The 19,873-nt window shown below is 40.6% G+C and overlaps 2 protein-coding genes across 2 annotated transcripts; one reads left to right on the top strand and one right to left on the bottom strand.

Moving 5' to 3' along the window:
- Nucleotides 1-262: 262 nt before the first annotated feature.
- On the bottom strand, nucleotides 263-16,844 carry gtf2e2 (general transcription factor IIE, polypeptide 2, beta). Its single transcript, XM_028567919.1, has 8 exons — nucleotides 16,562-16,844; nucleotides 15,309-15,473; nucleotides 5,727-5,809; nucleotides 3,913-4,020; nucleotides 2,081-2,263; nucleotides 1,851-1,944; nucleotides 1,171-1,286; nucleotides 263-996 (listed from the first exon to the last, which is right to left on the bottom strand). Exons 2-8 carry the CDS (start codon nucleotides 15,466-15,468, stop codon nucleotides 877-879), a joined length of 864 nt encoding a protein of 287 aa, XP_028423720.1. The 5' UTR covers nucleotides 15,469-15,473; nucleotides 16,562-16,844; the 3' UTR covers nucleotides 263-876.
- smim18 (small integral membrane protein 18) lies at nucleotides 9,641-9,981 on the top strand. Its single transcript, XM_028567931.1, has one exon. The coding sequence runs from the start codon at nucleotides 9,651-9,653 to the stop codon at nucleotides 9,972-9,974; it is 324 nt and encodes a 107-aa protein (XP_028423732.1). The 5' UTR covers nucleotides 9,641-9,650; the 3' UTR covers nucleotides 9,975-9,981.
- Nucleotides 16,845-19,873: the final 3,029 nt, after the last annotated feature.

Below are 19,873 nucleotides of genomic sequence, written 5' to 3'. Positions count from 1 at the left end.
GTGTTCAATACTTTTTCCCTGTGTCATTTCACTTTGTTACACACAACTTAATTTAGGCACTTATTTGTTTTGATATCTTTGTAAGTGTGGATTACTTGGGTCGTTACTGACAACTTGTGAAAATGTCATGCCAATAGCCCCATCAGAAATATCTTTATTGAGAAAAATGTTGATGCGTTAAATACTTATTTTCCCCGCTGTATGTATTGTATTGATTCTCAATACTCATTTTGCAGTACATGTAAATCAAGCTACGCTGCAGTATCCTTTAACAGTGTAGTTTATTAAAATAAGTTCAAAAAGTTTTGAGTATTTTAAACCGCTATGCATGGTGCTGCAAAGTGAAAGAATTTCAATACTTCTAAATTCCAGGTGAAGTGATGTCCGAGATGTTTTCATGATGGATGAGAGACCTCCATGTCTTCTGCTATCCCTGTTAGAAGGATGGAACGTTGCCATCTGATGAGGATTGCTGCCCTTTAAAATAAAAGCTTCCACACACACCTATTTATAATATACTAAAAAAAAAAAAAAAAAAAAAGTTATTTACACACTTCAACCTCATTCACATTTTAACAGTAAGGTTGCAGCACCCCCTTTTTCCTCCAGTGTCCTCTGGTTATCATGGATCAATAAAAAAAAAAAAAAAAAAAAAAAAAAGGATTCCACAACACAGTTGCTATTCACTCCATGTAATACAAGACCAATAATCACAGAAGAGTGCAAAAAAAAAAAAAAAAAAAAAAAAAAAAAAAAAAGAAGCTAGTTTTGAAAATTGAAAGTCTTTGCATTGCCAGGGTCTCCATCCCGAGCCACGTTGGATTTACAGATTCTTCATCCCTCCTCTGAGGGCATGAAGCAGCGAGGGAACGGAGCTCACTTTTTAACAGGAACGCCATCTGAATAGTCCTCCAGTACGCCTGCCAAGTGATTGTTGTGGGTCTTGAAGTGTCTTTTCCTCTGACCACTTTGCTTCTTCCTCTTTTGAACTGGTAACTGCGGGGAGCAAAAGAAACGCAATCGGCACTGATTAAGATGCTTTAAGTATGTCAACATTCAGTGTTAAAATGTTAAAATCTTTATTTCTAGTGAAATAAATCAGGGAAAGTATATTTAAATTTTGGAAGTTAGGATGAATATCAAGCAGATGGGAGCCTAGAGGACACTGACCACTTTCTTTGGTCCCGTTTCTTGCATGGAGGAGATGCCTTGTTTCTTCAGGTACTCATCAATCTTCTCTTCATCTATGGAATCAACGGGAACACTCCTCCACAATTTCTGGAATTCTACGATTGAAAGACAAGTTTTTGAGCCACAAACGCACCGATCAAACAGCTGGACGGCCAATTATTTCATGATTTTGACCAAACACATGAAATAACAAAATAAACTTAGCGCTTGCCTGGATGAAATGGACAAAATAAATATGAAAGTATGCCTATGAAATGATTCTGCTTTAGATCTGTAAGTATCTCTGCAAAGAGACAAACATGTACACGTTAAAGTGCAATAAACATGATATTTATTATTACATACATATGTTTTTCAAAAACCCAAAAAGTAGAAAAAATGCTCATATTTCATCTGACCAGCAGTTCAAACAGAGACGACAAAAATATATTTTACAATTATATGAAATGGAGAAAGGCTAATCTAAAGGAGGCTAAACGTTTAAGGTTTTGTATTTTTATATGACGAGACGACTAAAGCAATTAATTGATTATCAAAACGTCCGGGAGAGAGAGGGGGAGAGAGAGAGAGAGAGAGAGAGAGCGAGAGAGAGCGAGAGAGCGAGAGCGAGAGCGAGAGAGAGAGAGAGAGAGAGATGGCAGTTGCTGATTTATGCTTACCTTCGTCTACCACAAACTGGCAGTGCTTGTCATTGTAGAACAGGATCTTTTTCTTATCGGGTCTTGTCACAAAGATGATCTGATCCCCCAAAGCCTATAAACAATTCAGAGCTAAAGTTTCTTCTCTTCAGACATACATATGCTTTAGACATACATGTGCTTTAGACATACATGTGCTGTAGACATACATGTGCTTTAGCATAAATGACATGTACTGTGTTGTTTGTTACCTTGATGGCCTTGGCTGAGTTGGGCAGCCCCTCCTCCACGTCATCCAGCAGCACTCCTCCCAGGCCCAGCTGGTCGTGTTTGTCCAGCAGCCTCAGTAAGGCCTTCTTGTCCTTCAGGTTGTATTTGGGCTTAAAGCCGTACGTCCCATCCCGAACGTCAATTTTGGGGTTGTTGACCAAGGCCTGAGATTGTCAGAAAGGGAAGGAGGACATGTCAGGTTTTAAGTCTTTAGTTAAGAAGTAGACCTGCTCGGAGATGTATATTAACAGTTTTGTCATGTCAAAATATTATGTGAATGGAAAGAATAATTTGCAAACCTTGGGATTTCATTCCTCCTTTTGTACCTTTTATCTCTCTATGCCTCCGCCAATCAGTCAAGTTGCAGTTCACATCCATGTCTGACCAACCTCATATAATACATGTATTAAACACTTTAAAGGAATTAAATAATAATAAAAAAAGGTATTAGGTGTATTTTTTGGCAAAACCTGGATGCTTCCCACACATCTTCAACCTGGCAGCACAGAAGACACCACAGTTTCAAGATTAGTGTCACCAATTCAGAATCCCACCAAATGTCTCCTCTTCTGTTCCTGAGTTATAGTGTTGAATATTGGCCAGAAGGTTTTTTTGCAGAACCTTTTTGATGTCACGATGAATTTGACCTGTAAACTTTTGGATGTAAAATGTCATCACTTCATCATTTTATCTGATTAGACATATGTGTGAAATGTTACTGTTGCCATAATAAGTGCTGAAATTGATCAAAAACCCATTTGAGGTCACAGTGACCTTTGACCACCAAAAATGTGATGAGTCCATCCTTGAGTCCAAGTGGACGTGTGTGATCTGAAGAAGTTCCCTCCAGGGGGTCCTAAGAATTGCATTCACAAGAATGGGACGAACAGACATACAACCCGAAAACATAATGCTGCTGGCGTAGAGGCATTCGTATAAAGAGGGTAAATACTTAAAAGGCAGGGTTGGTAACTATTTCCGATATACACTTTTTATATATATTGTTGGAAATAGTCTTTACAACCCAACATCAATAAATAACTTATGGGCTCTGATGAAGATCTGTCACCTGTAGCTGCTGTAATCATGCACGTGCTCCACCTCTCCCGTGTACGAGCCTGAGCTCAATGCGCGTCGTCACCGCAGGGCTAACTCTAGTCATGTGTGTTTGAAACATCCGGTATGATAATATTGGCTGTTTGCTTACTAGTAAGGGTGGGGGAAAGAAATTGATACAGCATAGTATCGCAATATTTTCCGTGGCAATACTGTATCGATACACAGACGACAAGTATCGATCTTTTATTATATACGTGTTGGTCAGTTTGTCTGCTTGACAATCCCATTTTGCAGCAATACAACTGAAGTGAGATGAACAAACAGAGAAAGGTATCTTCTTAGATAAAACAGAGGTTGACAAAGTTTTCTTTTGGGGACATAATTTCAAATTGGGTTTAGACGGAGCCCTGAGGAGATGCTACTTCTCAAATCTTGCTAGCTTTTCAACATTATCAACCCTGCTTTTAACGTATTGCGTTCACCTTCCGAAACATGCACACTTCAAGCCGATTTTCAGCTGCAGAAGCTCCAATTTCTGTCAACCGTATCTTTTACACATTACTGAATGTTGTATGATGCGCGTTATCGGCATCATTACTCAGCTTTGACTCCGTGGCTACCTTCTTTTGCAACATGGATGGAACAGGATGTTGTGGCTGTGGCTCACATCGGCCTACAGGTGACTTTGAGAGGGAAAACCAGTGTTGTGGGGATTTCAGCTGTAAAACAGGTCCGTGACACAAACAGAACAAACCTCAGTCATCAGCCATTGCTTCTGTTTCATGCTGATGTCAAGAAGTTTGGTCTCATCCAGGATCTCCTCTAGGGTCAGGCAGTGTGTATCACCATTCTGATGCCTTGTCTGAGATTTAAGGACAGAAAAGGACACAGATTTACATAAAGAAAACGCATGCACAGCCAAGAAAGTATAAAATTGCATATTTTAAAAAGAAAGCACTTCTTAGCTCACCCCTTTAAAAAGGAATTTCAGCCAAATATCTACAGTTATTTTACGCCTTACATCCCAACTGTCAAGAGTATTTTAGACGGTTTTAAACTGTGTGCTCAACAGATGGCATGAAAGATGCACACATTTAAAGGAAATCTGGCAACTTGAGTGCGAGTTCTGCAGTGAGGGATGAGTCAGTTAGCTAGTGTGACAGGGCCTGGCTGCCTCTTTGCAGGGTCACAGCATGATAAACAAGCTGTTAACATATCAAAAGAAAAGACTTGGGACCAAATGTTACGCGACTGACTCACTGGGCTGACACAACAGACAACAAGTCAAGCTTTGAAATAGCTTTGATGGAGATGAGGACAAGCTTCAAATCTATCGGTTAAGTGGATGCTGTTTTTAGAGTTTAAAATCAACTTGGAGAACAATGTCCATGAGACCGAAACAGACCTTAGTTAAAAACAGTGTTCGTCTGCAGGGGCAAAAACTTTAAATATTGTTACAATCAGAAATAAATTGCTAGAGAACATTCCTCTTTTTTTTTTTTTTATAAAAAGACCAAGGACCCTATCTTGCACCCAGCGCAATTGCCTTTGTACACCGACGCATGTATCATTCCTATTTTGCACCCGACGCACTGCGGACTTTTCCCTCCACAGACGCACGTCGGCAAATTAGGGAATGTATTTGCGCTCCAGGGGGCGGTTCAGCGAAAAGAGGATGCGTGTTCCGGCGCAAACGTTTGCAGTTTCAGAAAACAATTCTACCACAGACCAGGAAAAACCTGGTCTAAAGTCAGTGGCACGTTATTCAGATGCTATTTTAGGGGTGCATGCTTGGCCATAATGTAGCGTGTGCACAACACGCATACACTTCTCTCATCTAAATGGACGCAGCAGTTCCCATTTTTGCAAACCATACATAATTACAAAGAAAAATATTACTGAAAATGCGCTACAGGTGTTTGGATAGGTCAGGAGGCACTTTACAGTACAGTCCTCAAAAAGTTGCAGCATTCTTTGTGGCTTGTTGTGTTTTATACATCATTTCCATGAATCATGGATGTGTTGATGACATAAATGAGGAAATATTAGAGGACTTAAGGAGACGTGATGTTGAACTACGGCGGGATCTGGTCCGGGAGTAATGCGTGATGTGCTCCTGATGGAGCGGGTGGACGGAGATGGAGTGGGGGGAGGAGTAAGGGACACAACAGGAGCAGGTGGTGCGTTTGGAGGCCCACGCTCCATGGCTGCAGTAATCCTCTCCAGATTTGAGGAGATGCGCCCGAGAGGCCGCAGCAACATCGCCACCCGGTCAAGACGGGCATTTATTACTTTGCCGCATCTCGGACAACTCCCGCTGGCGTGCGCCAGGCAAATCCGCCGTCATAATAGCAATCCGCCATGGAACAAGCGCGCCTGCTCTTAAAGGGAATGTGAGATGACGCTCTGATTGGTTTATTGCACGTTACGCCCAAACCACACTCATTTATCCCGCCGGTATAATAGCAACAGCGCTCGAGATCCGCCCACAAAGCTACTTGCGTTTTGCATTTCATACTTGCGTTTCAGATCATTAAAATATGGCCCTAAATGTTTACGGAAGCTTACCTTCATGTAATTGACTATCTTGGCTAGACAGCCAAACTTGTACCCAGAGCTTGTCTTGATGTTAAAGTTGCCATTACTAGACTCTGTAGAAAAAAAGAGAAAGAACAGTTATTATATTTAATGATTTTATTTAATTTAATGATAAATTATTTAATGATTTATACTAAAGGCTGACACCAGTGGACTATATGGAGAGATAAAAGATTTTTGTGAAAAGCTTTTTGTCGATTAAACTGTTTAATAGGGTTGGGCATGGTTTGGATTTTAACGATTCTGATTCTAACTCCGATTCTTCCTTTCGATTCCGATTCTTTGAGTGGGGGTGTTGAAACGGGTCATATGCCTATTTTCAGTTTGACAGGGCTTTTTCAATGTAAAATAAAGCCAGACTAGAGCGCTGCTTACTGTGCTCAAGGCTGCAACACAACAAGCGCCTGGCCGCTTCGGAAACCAAAACTTGCGCATGTTAAATTGGGAAGCGATGATCGGATTTGAAACCAAATCCTCTAAACGATTCCAATGAAGAAACAATTCTACTGGAATCATAATTTTTGAAACGATTCCAAGTAGGAATCGGTTCTCGATGCCCAACCCTACTGTTTAAAATCAATAGACATGATTTGTACACCGGTTGGTATCAAACCCGTCATAAGAAAAAAAGAATAATAATTACATTATTTTCACTAATCTTTATTTAATGAGTAGACAATTTTAATTTAATGCATTATTCTACATCTTTCTTATTGTCAACACATCCCATAAAAAGACCAAAACCAACAATACATTTGTATATTGTTCCTATTGAAGAAATTATTTGTTTAAAAGTTTCACAAATATATACTTTCATTTTATTACAAGTTGGGGACTATTTTCAGCAGCGAATTAACACACATTTGTTGTGCCAATGAGCCAATTCATGGCAGCAGGACAATGTATGTGGGATTACCTCAAAATAAGCTTCAGTGGCCATATTTGTGTGTTCATAGTGACAAAGGAAAATGTCACCAAGGAAAACAGTGTGGCTCAGTCATGTTTTTAATAGCAACCAACCAAAACAATGAAGCTCTATGGCACAGAGGAATACAATATATCAGGCTTTGGCTACATAGTCAAAACGTTCCTTGGATCAACTTCTTGTTAGTTTTGGTCTTTTCATGGGATTGTTGACAATAAGAAAAGTGTAAAATATCACCAGCCTTATTCTTTAATGTAACCAAAATATCCTAAAAATACTGCAGGAGTAGTACATGAGAGTGATTGGATGAGAATGATTTGAAGTCTGGCCAGCTGGTCCTATTCTCTGTTGGAGTCCAACAATGCTGCTCCCCCCCCCCCCCCCGAGACTGTCTGAGGTCTGGACTCAGCACTCGCCAATCAAAGCTGAAAACAGACACCGATTCATCAATGATTCATGGTGTGGGCGGGGGCTTCTGCTGCTGTGAGCCGCACTGTGGGCAGGACGCAGAAGTTGTGACAGGCCGATGAACGAATGGTGCAGAGGCAGGCCGAAAAGAAGAGAGCCAATGATGGAGAGAAGCCCGTGCATTTCAGCTGAGCCATGAAGAGCTGCAAGGAGTGGCGGAGGGAGCAAACGAGTGCACAAGCGACGTCTGAAAGTGCGTGAGCGAGCTGAGGAGGAAAACAGTTCGAGGAGTGAACGCGGAGGAGGGAGTGAGTGGAAGACAGAGCGATAGGTGGAGCACCACAGACAGGAGAGTGCATCTGTTGACTTGCGTTCTCTAAAAGACAGAGCCAGACACACAGGTGAGTCTGCATATTTGTCAGAATGGCATCATCAGAATAATGTGTGCACGTCTGACATCAACAGATCATAACAATCCACAGTATACATTTATGCTACAGGCTGTAGGCTCTTCTGGGTCTCACTGTGTGGCTAGGACTATAAGGGTTTTTTGGAGTGTAATCCAGCATTCACAGGGTAAAATCATGCATTTTTAAATGCAGCATGTCTATTTATGAAGCCAATTCCTTCTGCATTAGAGGAATCAAAAAATTGCTAAGCACCACATCTAACAACTATGTATGGAAAATGTAATTCATATTAAAACAATTACTGAGCTAAAAGCTTTCGGTGGCACTTGTAATATTAAGGCCAAGCCTGAGCAAGCACGCAATGGATTAAATAAACATGGATCCGCATGTCTGCACTAGAATACCAAACATCAGAAACTCTGATGTGTGTGTTTCTATGTCTGTATGTGTATTCATTTTCATCCTGCCTTTGTTTGTTAAGATGCACGACTCGGTGCAAACTGCAGATCTCAAGACAAATCAATGAGGGACTGACAGCTGTGTGGAGCCAGCCAGGGGAATTAGGAGTGCATAAGTGTGTTTGTGTTTGTGTGTGCATGTGTGCGTGTGTGTGTGTGTGTTTGTTTAGTGAGAGACAGTTGCTGTGTTGACAGATAGCAATATATGATCCTACAACACCTTTAAGAGCCTGGCTGGGGTGGGGCTCATTTTGGGTGAGATAACAGATGCTGTTGGGAGCCAATCTGTCATTATGTATGTGACTGCAGGGGGGAATACCAGGCGAGACAAATTAGTTAAAAAAAAAAGGTTGTTGTCATGGCAATGAGTTGAAGGGAAGTTGATATGAGCTGGGTCTGCAATAAGAGGATGCTAAAGAGGGAGTTGAGTTGCATTAACGGAGAAGAAAATACCACAAAACACATTCTGTAAACAGATGGGCGTCAGTCTGTTCCAATAAACCAATTATCATCTCACAGTAAATGTAGTTAACTGTGTGACCCCTTGATAGTCATTATTTCCCTGCTTTACCTAGCTTAATTTAAAAATCACACCGTTGAAGTATTTTCGCACTTGGGTAATTTCCTGAGTTGGAAATATCTTGAGACAACTAAAGCCACGACAACAACGGCTTCTATCGCATTACAGTGTCAAGTAAAACGGAACAACCGAGTTCCTGTCATACAAGGAGCATACCTCTCTCCCTGTAAATGCACTAAAATATACTCTAACACATACAGGTCATACTCTTAAGACGCCACAAATATATCCTTCATACATGAAAGACTGTGTTTTTACACACAGTAAGCCCAGTTGCAATATAAGATCGTAGAATAAATACAGAATTTTATTTTAACCTCACACAGTTAATCGCGTGTAAAGAGAAGCACTTACGCCCCTCTTCCCCAACTCTGTGGTTAACTCAAGTAATCTGGGTCAGCTTTCTTGGTCTCAGTATGGGATATAAAATGGCTGTGGTTGTGTGTGTCCATATGTGTATTTGGAGCATGTATGTGTGTGCGCATGTGCGTGTGTGTGGGCTAAGACACTGGCACTCGGTTTCCTGATGATTTTAAAATGGTAGGCTTTGGCTGAAAATGTGAAAGGATAGCTGAAGAGGGACAAATGGCCTGACAATATGCATAATGCAGAACATCTTTTAACTTGATTGCTGGATTGCAGTTCCTTAACCTCAACACTTTTGTCACATACTATGGCCGAAGAATTGCAAACCAAGTGTAGATGCTACGTTTCCCTGTGCAGCCATTCTTTTCAACCAGGCTTTCATGTCTGTTTTTGTTCTGAGCAGATGGCCTCAGTAGGGTTTGTGCTCTTTTGCAATGCATCCTTTGGTTTTAATAACACATTGACTTCTCATTTAACTAACAATTCTTTTCTCTAGGGAGACTGTGCCGTGGTCAAATAGTACATTAGCAGTGTTAAAGTAAAAAATGAAATTCAGGCACATTTTTTTTGAGATATTCTTCTACTTGGATTTTTTTTATCATTCTCTCACCATGGAAACAACCAACGTTCTCTAATTTGGTCTCCCTACTGCTGTCACCACCTCACAGCGAAACCCAGAACCAAACACTGTCACAGGCATTAACAATCTGTCTTTCTCCCCATTTATGTTGCTTCAAACCAGAAATCATGGTCAACATCACTGCCACTATACACCCAAGTAATCTCCCATGGCACCCCGAGGCGGTCCCTCTCTCCCGTGTCTCCTTGCAGGTCCAGGAGGTCTACCCTTTCCATGACGGATGGAATGTGGCCTGCTTCATCATCCTTCTGCTCTTCATCCTCACTGTGGTGTCTCTGGCTGCCTTGGCCGTGCTCTATGAGCTACTGGACTGTGGGTGCTGTGCCAAAGGGAAGACACATCACCAGCTACAGGAGGAGGGGCCGGGAAGCTGCGGCAAGCTCATGTCCAGCATTTGCAAAGAGCCGGAATCCTGCACTGAGGTGGTATAGGGGCAGCAAGGATGAAAATAAGGAAGCGTAAGAATTTGGGTTTCAGTTCTGAACTGGGCAATACCCCAGCGTAGACTCCGATGCCCTGAGAAAAGAACTTCTAAAAGTACCCAATAGTGGTTAAACTGCTCACAGTTAAGAGGATGTGGAGGGAAGAGACCAGATAAGGTGACAGAGCAATGTAAAAAAGGAAGAGGAGTGAGTCTAATTAGCTTTTCATTTCAGTTAGGAGGGGATCTTCTCACATCTACATTTACTACCACTTAACACACAGGGTGGACCCTGGAAGCCATATTTTACACCAGAAACACTACCAGAAGAAAGACAGAGCACCCGAATAGTCTACTAATAATAGTGCTAGAAATAGTGCTAATATGTGACCACGTTAAGATAAAAAAAACTAGAAAAACCCTATATCAGTTGGTTTAAAACTGAATACTGCACATACCCATGAGGCTGTAAATGCAAATGCCCTTTTATAAGATGTGGTCAAATGTGTACAGACAGACAATTATGTCCATATCTAAAGACGTATCCTAAGTTTCCCAACAGGACCTGAAAAACAACAAACCTGAAGAACAACTACCAGATGACCAAGCTTAATTGGATGACATTGCTGCTTTGAATAATGTCTGTTTTTCTCTGTTCTTTAGTAAATTGTATGCCAGTGTTGTACACATGTTTAGCATTTGGTTTGCTGCACAGTGATGTAATTTTATAACGTCATCTTGAGCACAATGTATGATTTCATGGGCCTTCACACAAAATGCCTAATAAATTATCACTGTATTATGTACCAGCCTTTTTTTCTGCTAAGAGAACAGACAACGTATCACTTGTTATTGTTGCTAATGTTTTGCAGACTTTCACTTTAAATTTCCAAAGGATTCAACAGAGCCTTCAGATTCTCAAAGTAGAGTACTGACTGACTATGATAATTTGTGCCAACATTGGGCTGTGCCTACCTCGCTGTGCTAGTTGGAAGTGCTTCTCCAGTAGGCATAGATCAGAAGAAATGGAGTTTTTTTTTTTGGACCAAAAGGGACTTAATGGCACAGTTATACACTCATCCACTGTTTTATGGTTCTGCGGAGGCTCCACGCAGAGCTTTTGCCATAGCTTACGTAAGTGGCCTGATACTTGTGCGCTGGTGTGTGCGTCGAAGTATAAATCAGCCTTAAGTGCACATACTTGGTGGAGGGGTTTAGGGGTCCTCCACCAAGAAAATTTTACGTTTTTCAATTTAATTAAATGCAATTTCTCATCATTTTGGAGCATTATTATAACCATGTATGTCTAAAATGTTGGAAAATGAAAATAGATAGAATATAGAATAGATAGATAGAATAAATAAAACTCAAAAAGCTTAAAGAAAAAAACTTAGGTGGTTCCCAGAATGGCTTGGGTGCTGCGCCTAAGCCCTATAATGGTAGGGAAAACCCTGTAATGGTAGGGAAAACCCTGCTCATATTAGAGTGGACATTTATCAGACAAGCACAGTTTCTATGTCTGTATTTACTTGTATGGAGCCTATGTGTGGGTGTTTGTTGAACACAACAGGGATCTCACTGCATCTTTCGCTCTAAATAACTCTTAAATGCATACCTCTGGTTTTTAGTGACCTGGGACAATATTACACCTTATGTAATCTGTTCATTTAATTCCATTACACTCATAACTCCCTGGTATTCCCCAAACGTTTTGTTTTTAACAATGGTCTGGTGTACTGTATGTGAGAGTGTTACACACAGTATACTGGATGCAAGTGATAGGTAATGTTGTGTTTAACCTGTTTGGCCTCATGATGGCACTGCTGTCTCACGGTTAACTATGAATAAATACAGCCACAGTGATGTACACTCACCTAAAGGATTATTAGGAACACCTGTAAGATTTCTCATTAATGCAATTATCTAATCAACCAATCACATGGCAGCTGCTTCAATACATTTAGGGGTGTGGTCCTGGTCTAGACAATCTCCTGAACTCCAAACTGAATGAAAGGTGATCTAAGCAACTATGAGTGTGGCATGGTTGTTGGTGCCAGAGCAGCTGGTCTGAGTATTTCACAATCTTCTCAGTTACTGGGATTTTCACGCACAACCTTTTCTAGGGTTTACAAAGAATGGTCTGAAAAAGGAAAAACATCCAGTATGCTTCAGTCCAGGGGGGTGAAAATGGTTTGTTGATGCTAGAGGTCAGAGGAGAATGGGCCGAGTGATTCAAGCTGATAGAAGATCAACTTTGACTCAAATAACCACTCGTTACAACCAAGGTATGTAGCAAAGAATTTGTGAAGCCACAACACGAACAACCTTGAGGTGGATGGGCTACACCAGCAGAAGACCCCACCAGGTACCACTCATCTCTACTAAAAATAGGAAAATTAGGCTACAATTTGCACAAGCTCACCAAAATTGGACAGTTGAAGACGGTAAAAATGTTGCCTGGTCTGATGAGTCTCGATTTCTGTTGAGATATTCAGATAGTAGAGTCAGAATTTGGCGTAAACAGAATGAGAACATGGATCTATCATGCTTGGTTACCGCTGGGCAGGCTGCTGGTGGTGGTGGTGGTGGTGTAATGGTGTGGGGAATGTTTTCTTGGCAGACTTTAGTACCAATTGGGCATTGTTTAAATGACACAGCCTACCTGAGCATTGTTCTGACCATGTCCATCCTTTTATGACCACCATGTACCCATCCTCTGATGGCTACTTCCAGCAGGATGATGCACCACGTCCCAAAGCTCGAATCATTTCAAATTGGTTTCTTGAACATGACAATGAGTTCACTGTACTAAAATGGCCCCCACAGTCACCAGATCTCAACCCAATAGAACATTTTTGGGATGTGGTGGAAAGGGAGCTTCGTGCCCTGGATGTGCATCCCACAAATCTCCATCAACTGCAAGATGCTATCTTATCAATATGGGCCAACATTTCTAAAGAATGCTTCGAGCAACTTGTTGAATCAATGCCACGAAGAATTAAGGCAGTTCTGAAGGTCAAACAGGGTCAAACACGGTATTAGTAGGGTGCTCCTAATAATCCTTTAGGTGAGTGTATATGTTTGCTTACTGTCTCAGTAACACCATGGTGCAGCACCTGGGTGTCAGGTACAGCGCAGAGCAGTGTTTTCCTTGATATCAGAGGGTTTAGATGACAGTAGTAGTAGGAGATGAAGATGTAGCTGAGGCTACTGATGAGAAATTTGTTTTGTATGAATTAAAAGCAGAACTGGAGCATGAGAAGACAAAGCTAGCTCAGACAATATGAGCTCTGAATGGGATAACCACAAGTAGTGGTCTCTAGGGCGGTTTTTTGGCTAGAATCTGCATGCTACTGCAGCAAATGTAATTGCCCCTCAGGGACAAATAAAGGTCTTGAACTGAACTGAACTGATGAATCACGATTCAATGTATTTTGATACAGTGCGTAAGGCGATATATGGGATTTTTTTAGCATAAAGTATAATTTTAGAAAAGCTAATAATTAAAAAAAAAAAAGACATGATGTGCATAAAAGTCAAAGAAGTTTACTATAGGTAAACAATTCATTACTCAGAAAATCAACCTGCCAGTTTGGGATTGTGGTTCACAGGTTCTTAGTATGCAAATGTTTATATGCTAAAGTAGGTCAAAGTTCAGCCATAGTTACGTTGTTAGCTTCTAGCAAAAAGTCAGGCACTGCTAGGCACTGTTAGGCAAGGACACTAGTGGTGTGTCTCTCAGCATAGCCATCTCGCTGTAGAGGGTTTAAACATAAACGTGAACCACTGTCTTACATGAATATTTTAACACCCCTAGTGGTCTCAAGGGAAGTTAGGACTGATAAGGGAACCTTATATAGCTACCACAACTGACTAGAACGTACTGCTATAAACACAAGTAGTTTTTCTGGCCAAACTTCCAACTTGGGAAGCCAGAAAATCTCAAGCATTGCACTCTCATGGAGAGCCTTGGCCTTCAGCTGTTGTGGTCATGCTGGAGAAAAGGAAAGAGGTGCCACATTTCCAGAGGCTAGCGGATGCTCTAAAAGCCTTTGGTTTCCCCCAAAACAGAACCACTTCAGCTGAGGAACTGCTGTTCATCCACACTTGAAGTCAAAACAGTGGAGCGGTGCCCACAGTGAGCCCAACCATGTTGCATATGATCACAACCAAGTTCCTGAGATTGTTTTATCACTGTAGTATTGTAGGTACTGTAGTCTATGTGTAAGATAATACAGTACAAACATGAAATATACCAGGCTATGCAGAAATATGAAGGAGTTATTATTATAATCAACACCTTTGGTGGACTCCAAATTTGCCCCTCAGAGAAAATGAGGTTGAAGAATAAATAAATTGTTTTTTTTTGTCACTTTCTGATCCATCATTGTTGCTTAAAATCTGTACTTTACAAAAATCTGAACCCCCATTGCAGTGTGCCTGCAACAAGGCCCCATTTCTTAAAATCAATCCAGTTCTGACGCGTGCTCTTACTCTGTTTACATAGAGTAAGAGAACATGTATACATCCAGAACTGCGATACATCCAACCAAAAGAGTGACCTTAATATATCATTTTATTTTTCAAGAAGAATGAAACTGACAATAGATACATACGCTATTTTGAAGAAGCTACTCCGATTTTGAATAGGACATAACACAAGTCAAAAGAAGACAATCTTTATCAGCTCTAAACATTTTGATTGGTGGCTCTCTACTGATACTTACAAGCACATTGATAGGCACCAGAATCATATGTTAAAGTACTGTATGTCAGCAGCACTGTTGCTTCTATCCTAGTCTCGCTTTGCCAGACCTTCCTCCACAGCGTTGCGGAGGAGGGTCTGGCTAGTCCACACAGCATTTTGGGATGGGAGAAAAAAAGTGCTCTGGTTTATTGGCATTTCTTTAAACCAATCCCAGTTGTCATGGCGGCGCTAAGCTCCGCACGGAGCCGCTGCAAAATAGCCTTGGGAAGGAAGTTGTTTTGGTGGAAGATGTGTACGTTCAAAAGTTGTTTTAGTCATGCAACAGAAAATTCAGATTGGACAGATAGTCTAGCTAGCTGTCTCGATTTAACCTGCAGAGATCTGAGGAGCAGTCCTCATAAATCCACCAGAGTTTAAAATTCTAACACAAACAAAGCTGAAGGTAACGGACATCGGCGAAAAGACATGCATCAGGCGGAATTTCCTGCGGCACTGGAGCAATCCCGGAAGTGGAACGTTGAGGATATAGACTACTTCTATCCCTACACAACGTACTTACAACACCAGGAAAAGGCCATTCACGGTAACAGTCAAACATATTAGAAATCAGTTTTTTGAAAAGTCTTCTTGACTTACCAGCATTGTGTTTGGAACCAGAGGAGCTCTCTTTGTCAACTTTAGGCTTCTTCTTCTTGTGTGAGCCAGAGTCAGAGGCAGCCTGTCTCTTCTCTACAGCTGGATTGGATAGAGCTCGTTTCTTGAACAGCTCCCTCTCCCTCAGTAGAGCTGGATCCATCCTGGCTGGCATGGCATAAAATATATCAAAAACAGCAATGATTTTAATAAGACAAAACAAAGCCATCAGAAATGACTCTCTCCAAACAGAGCCTCGTTGTTAAGGCAGACATTTCATATAAACCAGATTTTTTTTTTTTTTCATGCAATGACTGAGGCAATCAAAAAGAATCTAATCGGTACAAAAAGTGGTATCACACTGTAACCATAGCTTTTTTTAACCAGTTTGGGGGTTCTGGGGGAAAAAATGTGCTTCTGAGACCCCATTGACAAGGTCACCTGCGCCCCCTGTGCATTGTACATGTTCTCACTTGCCTACTTCCCTATCACGTACAGTACATGCAGCAGACTACACATGCAAGCTTCATTATTTCTACACAGAGTCAGATCCAGTACTCTACTACTTATGCTGGTGTCACAGTACCTGGTCCTTTGGTTTCAGTTGGTAATTTAATGATACACATTTCTTTAAGAATATGCAGCACCTGAGCACAATATAAACTAAAATAATAGAAGGTCTGGATTTTGACAAACGCCTCCTCTACAAGACAGGACCCACTGACATTAAATGACTCTAGGCCTTTTAGCGGCCCTAGTGGTATGGGGCTCCAGGGCATTTTCCCGTTTGGAAATGCAGCTTTGACTGGAACCAGTATAAAGCCTTTTGGGCGTTTAGTTTGTTTATGTCTGATCTCTACCTTTGTAAAGTTACCACAGTTGTAACGTTAACGGATCCCAGCAAACAGCAGCTAAACTGGGACATGTAACTAAATATTGAATGGAAACGAATGATCTACGCTCTTGCACCAAGTTAAACTGCCGTCAAAACGTAACGTTAGGCTGACAGCTAACGTTAAGTTAGCTAACATTACCATTAGCTAGCTCCAAGTAACTAACGTGTTTCTAGCTAAGTTATCCTTACGTTGTTGCTTTATTGTGATAATGTGAACCCACAAAATAGCCACATAACGTTATCTAAGTTACCAAACGCTCCTGACTAACGTTACTTAGTTTGTATATTTGGATAGGCAAACGTTACGATAAAATCTGACATTTGGTTTGTTAGTTAGCGTTAGCTAACTTGGTGAGCATACCTGATACTTTGTTCCTGCTCTCACAGAATGTGACGGGTTAGTCCAGGACTAGCTAGCTATGTAATTTCGGCGGATATCTAACAGAAGGAAATGCTTCCTTCAGCAATTCACCGCTTTAATGTCTTCCTTCAACGATAATGTAAGTTAACATTATCTAACTAACTTCACACACAGAACATCTCTGGCTATTTTTCTCATGCTTTACACTCGTTGCTGGTTCGATTCTTCGGACATCGACAGCGAGTCCTTGGACGACGTCATCACGTACAATCACAATCCAACAGAAAAGAAAATACTTCTTCTTCTTCTTCTTCTTTAGAGTTTAACGGCAGTTGGCATCCAAGTCGGTGCATTACTGCCTCCTATTGACAAGTTCTCAATATCTATTTACTCAGACCAATACACTACAATTTCTTAAAAACACCAGTACTTTTCAAAAACGCAATTAGATATTTCCTTCCAGTCATAATAACACCCCTTTCAAGGACATCTGTAAAGCGGAGTTCACTTATACCTAATTTCCGTAGTCCATCAAACATAACCCCTTTTTCTTATTTCTTCAATACATCTTACAAAGATTTAACGGCAGTTGGCATCCAAGTCGGTGCATTACTGCCTCCTATTGACAAGTTCTCAATATCTATTTACTCAGACCAATACAAACAATTTCTTAAAAACACCAGTACTTTTCAAAAACGCACAGATATTTCCTTCCATCAAAATAACACCCCTTTCAAGGACATCTGTAAAGCGGAGTTCACTTATACCTAATTTCCGTAGTCCATCAAACATAACCCCTCTTTCTCGGACATATTTCCTACAGGACATCAATACATGCTCCACTGTCTCCATTACCTCACATACATTGCACTGGCCAGTCGGATGTTTCCCCAATATAAAAAGTGTACCATTTAATCTACTATGACCTATTCTCAGTCTACTGACAATTACTTGTTCTTAAAAGAAAATACAACAAAAGGTATGCGTTTTATATTACACTGTATAGTACGACAAAACAAAAGCAATTATTGAAAACACATTATTAGAAAATGAAAATATATGATGAGATATGTGTACCAATCCACTTGAATGTGAATGGTAATGGTAAGAACCACCTCAGAAAGAAGATAGCCTATTATAAAAGAGGGGGCAGATTTTTTATGTGTTGTTGGTTCATAGTGTGGTTGACTATCACACCTCTTATCCGTGAAGTTAGAAGTATCCACAAACTGACAAATGCTGGTTATCGCCAGGGAGTAAGTGGCTCAATGGCTCCACTTAGTGGTTCGTTTGTGCCACACACACACACACACACACACACACACAAACACACACACACACACACACACACACACACACACACACACACACACACACAGCATGTTCCTCACGCTCTCTTCGTGTCTTCCAAGGATAATGGAATTCAACCTAATTCAACCAAATTTTTAAGATATGGAAAGGCTTTTTATTCTGACTCAAGTTGTCAGTAAACAGATACTGTACTGGGCTACTGTATCTCCAAGCATGAATGCCTTTTTTTCAGTGCAGGGAGATGAGTGATGAAAGCATGTTACAGACATACTATCAGGAACAAGTCAGAAAAGAAAGAAAGGAACAAATTGATTGTTGATGTGCTGCTACATTAGTCAAGCTCAGATGACTACCACCAATGCACTGCTTTACAGTAAATAATGCTGCCTGGTCAGTAATGTTCTGTCTGGCAAGGCAAGACTAGTAATGTTCCCCAGGCTACCACAACAAATCGGTGAAACAACCTCACAAGCAAGTCCAAGTTTTAGGTTAATGTTTACTTGTTGTTTCAGTATACACGGTTAAAATAAATTATGTTTCTTCAGGACCACAGTGCTTATGTGGAAAGTTAGAGATTGCACTGATGAAAGCCCTGGCATCCGTTGAAGGAATGCTTTGGCTTTGCAGTGTTCTGGAGATTAATGCATGGAGGCAAACCGTACACGCGTTTAGATGTGAGGCCCTTACAGCATTCCTAAACCCATTGGTGTCCTCTAGCAGCCTTTCAAATAAAAATTCAACTCCCTACAGGAATTGACTATTATTATGTGCCTATAGTGCAACTTTGGCCATGGCTGAGGCTATAATCTATTCTGCACATTGATCAATAAATATGATTCAGCTTTACTAGTCACTATACTCACTGCATTCAAAAATGTGCCATATGGGAGGCTGGAGCTGGTCAAATGTTCGCACTACAGAGACAGTTGTTATGAAACTGAGTACATCAGTTCATCCAACTGAAGCTGGACTTTGCTGACTGAAGATGAAAGGCAACCCCACCATAGGGTAATCAAGTGAGAGAGAGTGAGATAAGGCTGCAGTATAACCAGGTCACCAAAGAAAATGGAAAGCTAAGTACCCAGGAGCAGCAGAGCGAGGAATATAAGATACAGTAGAGCTGGACCATAGTGTTTAGCTGAAACTGTAAGAGGGGAATAGATGGCATTTTTCCAAAATCAGTTCTCAAGTCCTGCACATGCATAAGCTTTTGCGCATAGATTAATTGGGATTTAACATAAAAGATGCTGCTTCATGTTTTCAAGCATTATGCAGTAACTTGTTTTAATGTGAAAGCTCCTTAGATAACATTAAGAAGCATTTTACAGCTTTATTTTCTGGTGTGATTGGCTTGAACATAATGTAAGAGTGTTTTCTTTGTGAATTCAATTGATTTGTGAGGTGAGGTGCATCGAACCTTTGATTCATAATATTTTGGAATCAGTGGGCTGTCACATTAAAGCCCTTGAAAACGTGGCTTCAAATCTTTAAGTATTTCTCTTAAACATTTTATTAAGTTAAACACTCAGCTAATCTGATTTACCTGTGTTGGTGAAATTATTCAATAATTAAAATGATCAAATCCTGAGTGGTACAAGGCAGTATGTGACATCACTCTTTCCATCGATTTTAAACCTGAGAAAAACACAGAGAAATGTGAAACCACAACTTTTGTAGAAAATAGCAGAAAATAGTGTGCTCATGAAGGACCTCATTGCTTGAAAATACGCATTGAGAAAATTATTTTCAGGGCCTTTGAAGAAATCTGAAAGACCATTTTACAAATATATATTTAATAAAGTCATTGTGGAAATAATATGACTTGCACATCTTACCAGTTTTTAAGCAGTCTGCCGGTCTATAAACACACAACCCTGCCTATGAGGTAGGTATGCTGTGTGACTTAGAAATGGGTAAAATAACAAATAAACACATTTCAGAGTTGGTAGTAATGTATCCATACATACACCACACACACAGATGTAGACTGTACATGCTCAC

Source organism: Perca flavescens, chromosome 2, assembly GCF_004354835.1.
Source record: "Perca flavescens isolate YP-PL-M2 chromosome 2, PFLA_1.0, whole genome shotgun sequence".
NCBI classification, from domain to species: Eukaryota; Metazoa; Chordata; class Actinopteri; order Perciformes; family Percidae; genus Perca; species Perca flavescens.
The sequence above is the reverse complement of the archived record's forward strand: the minus strand, read 5'-3'. Positions and strand labels throughout refer to the sequence as shown.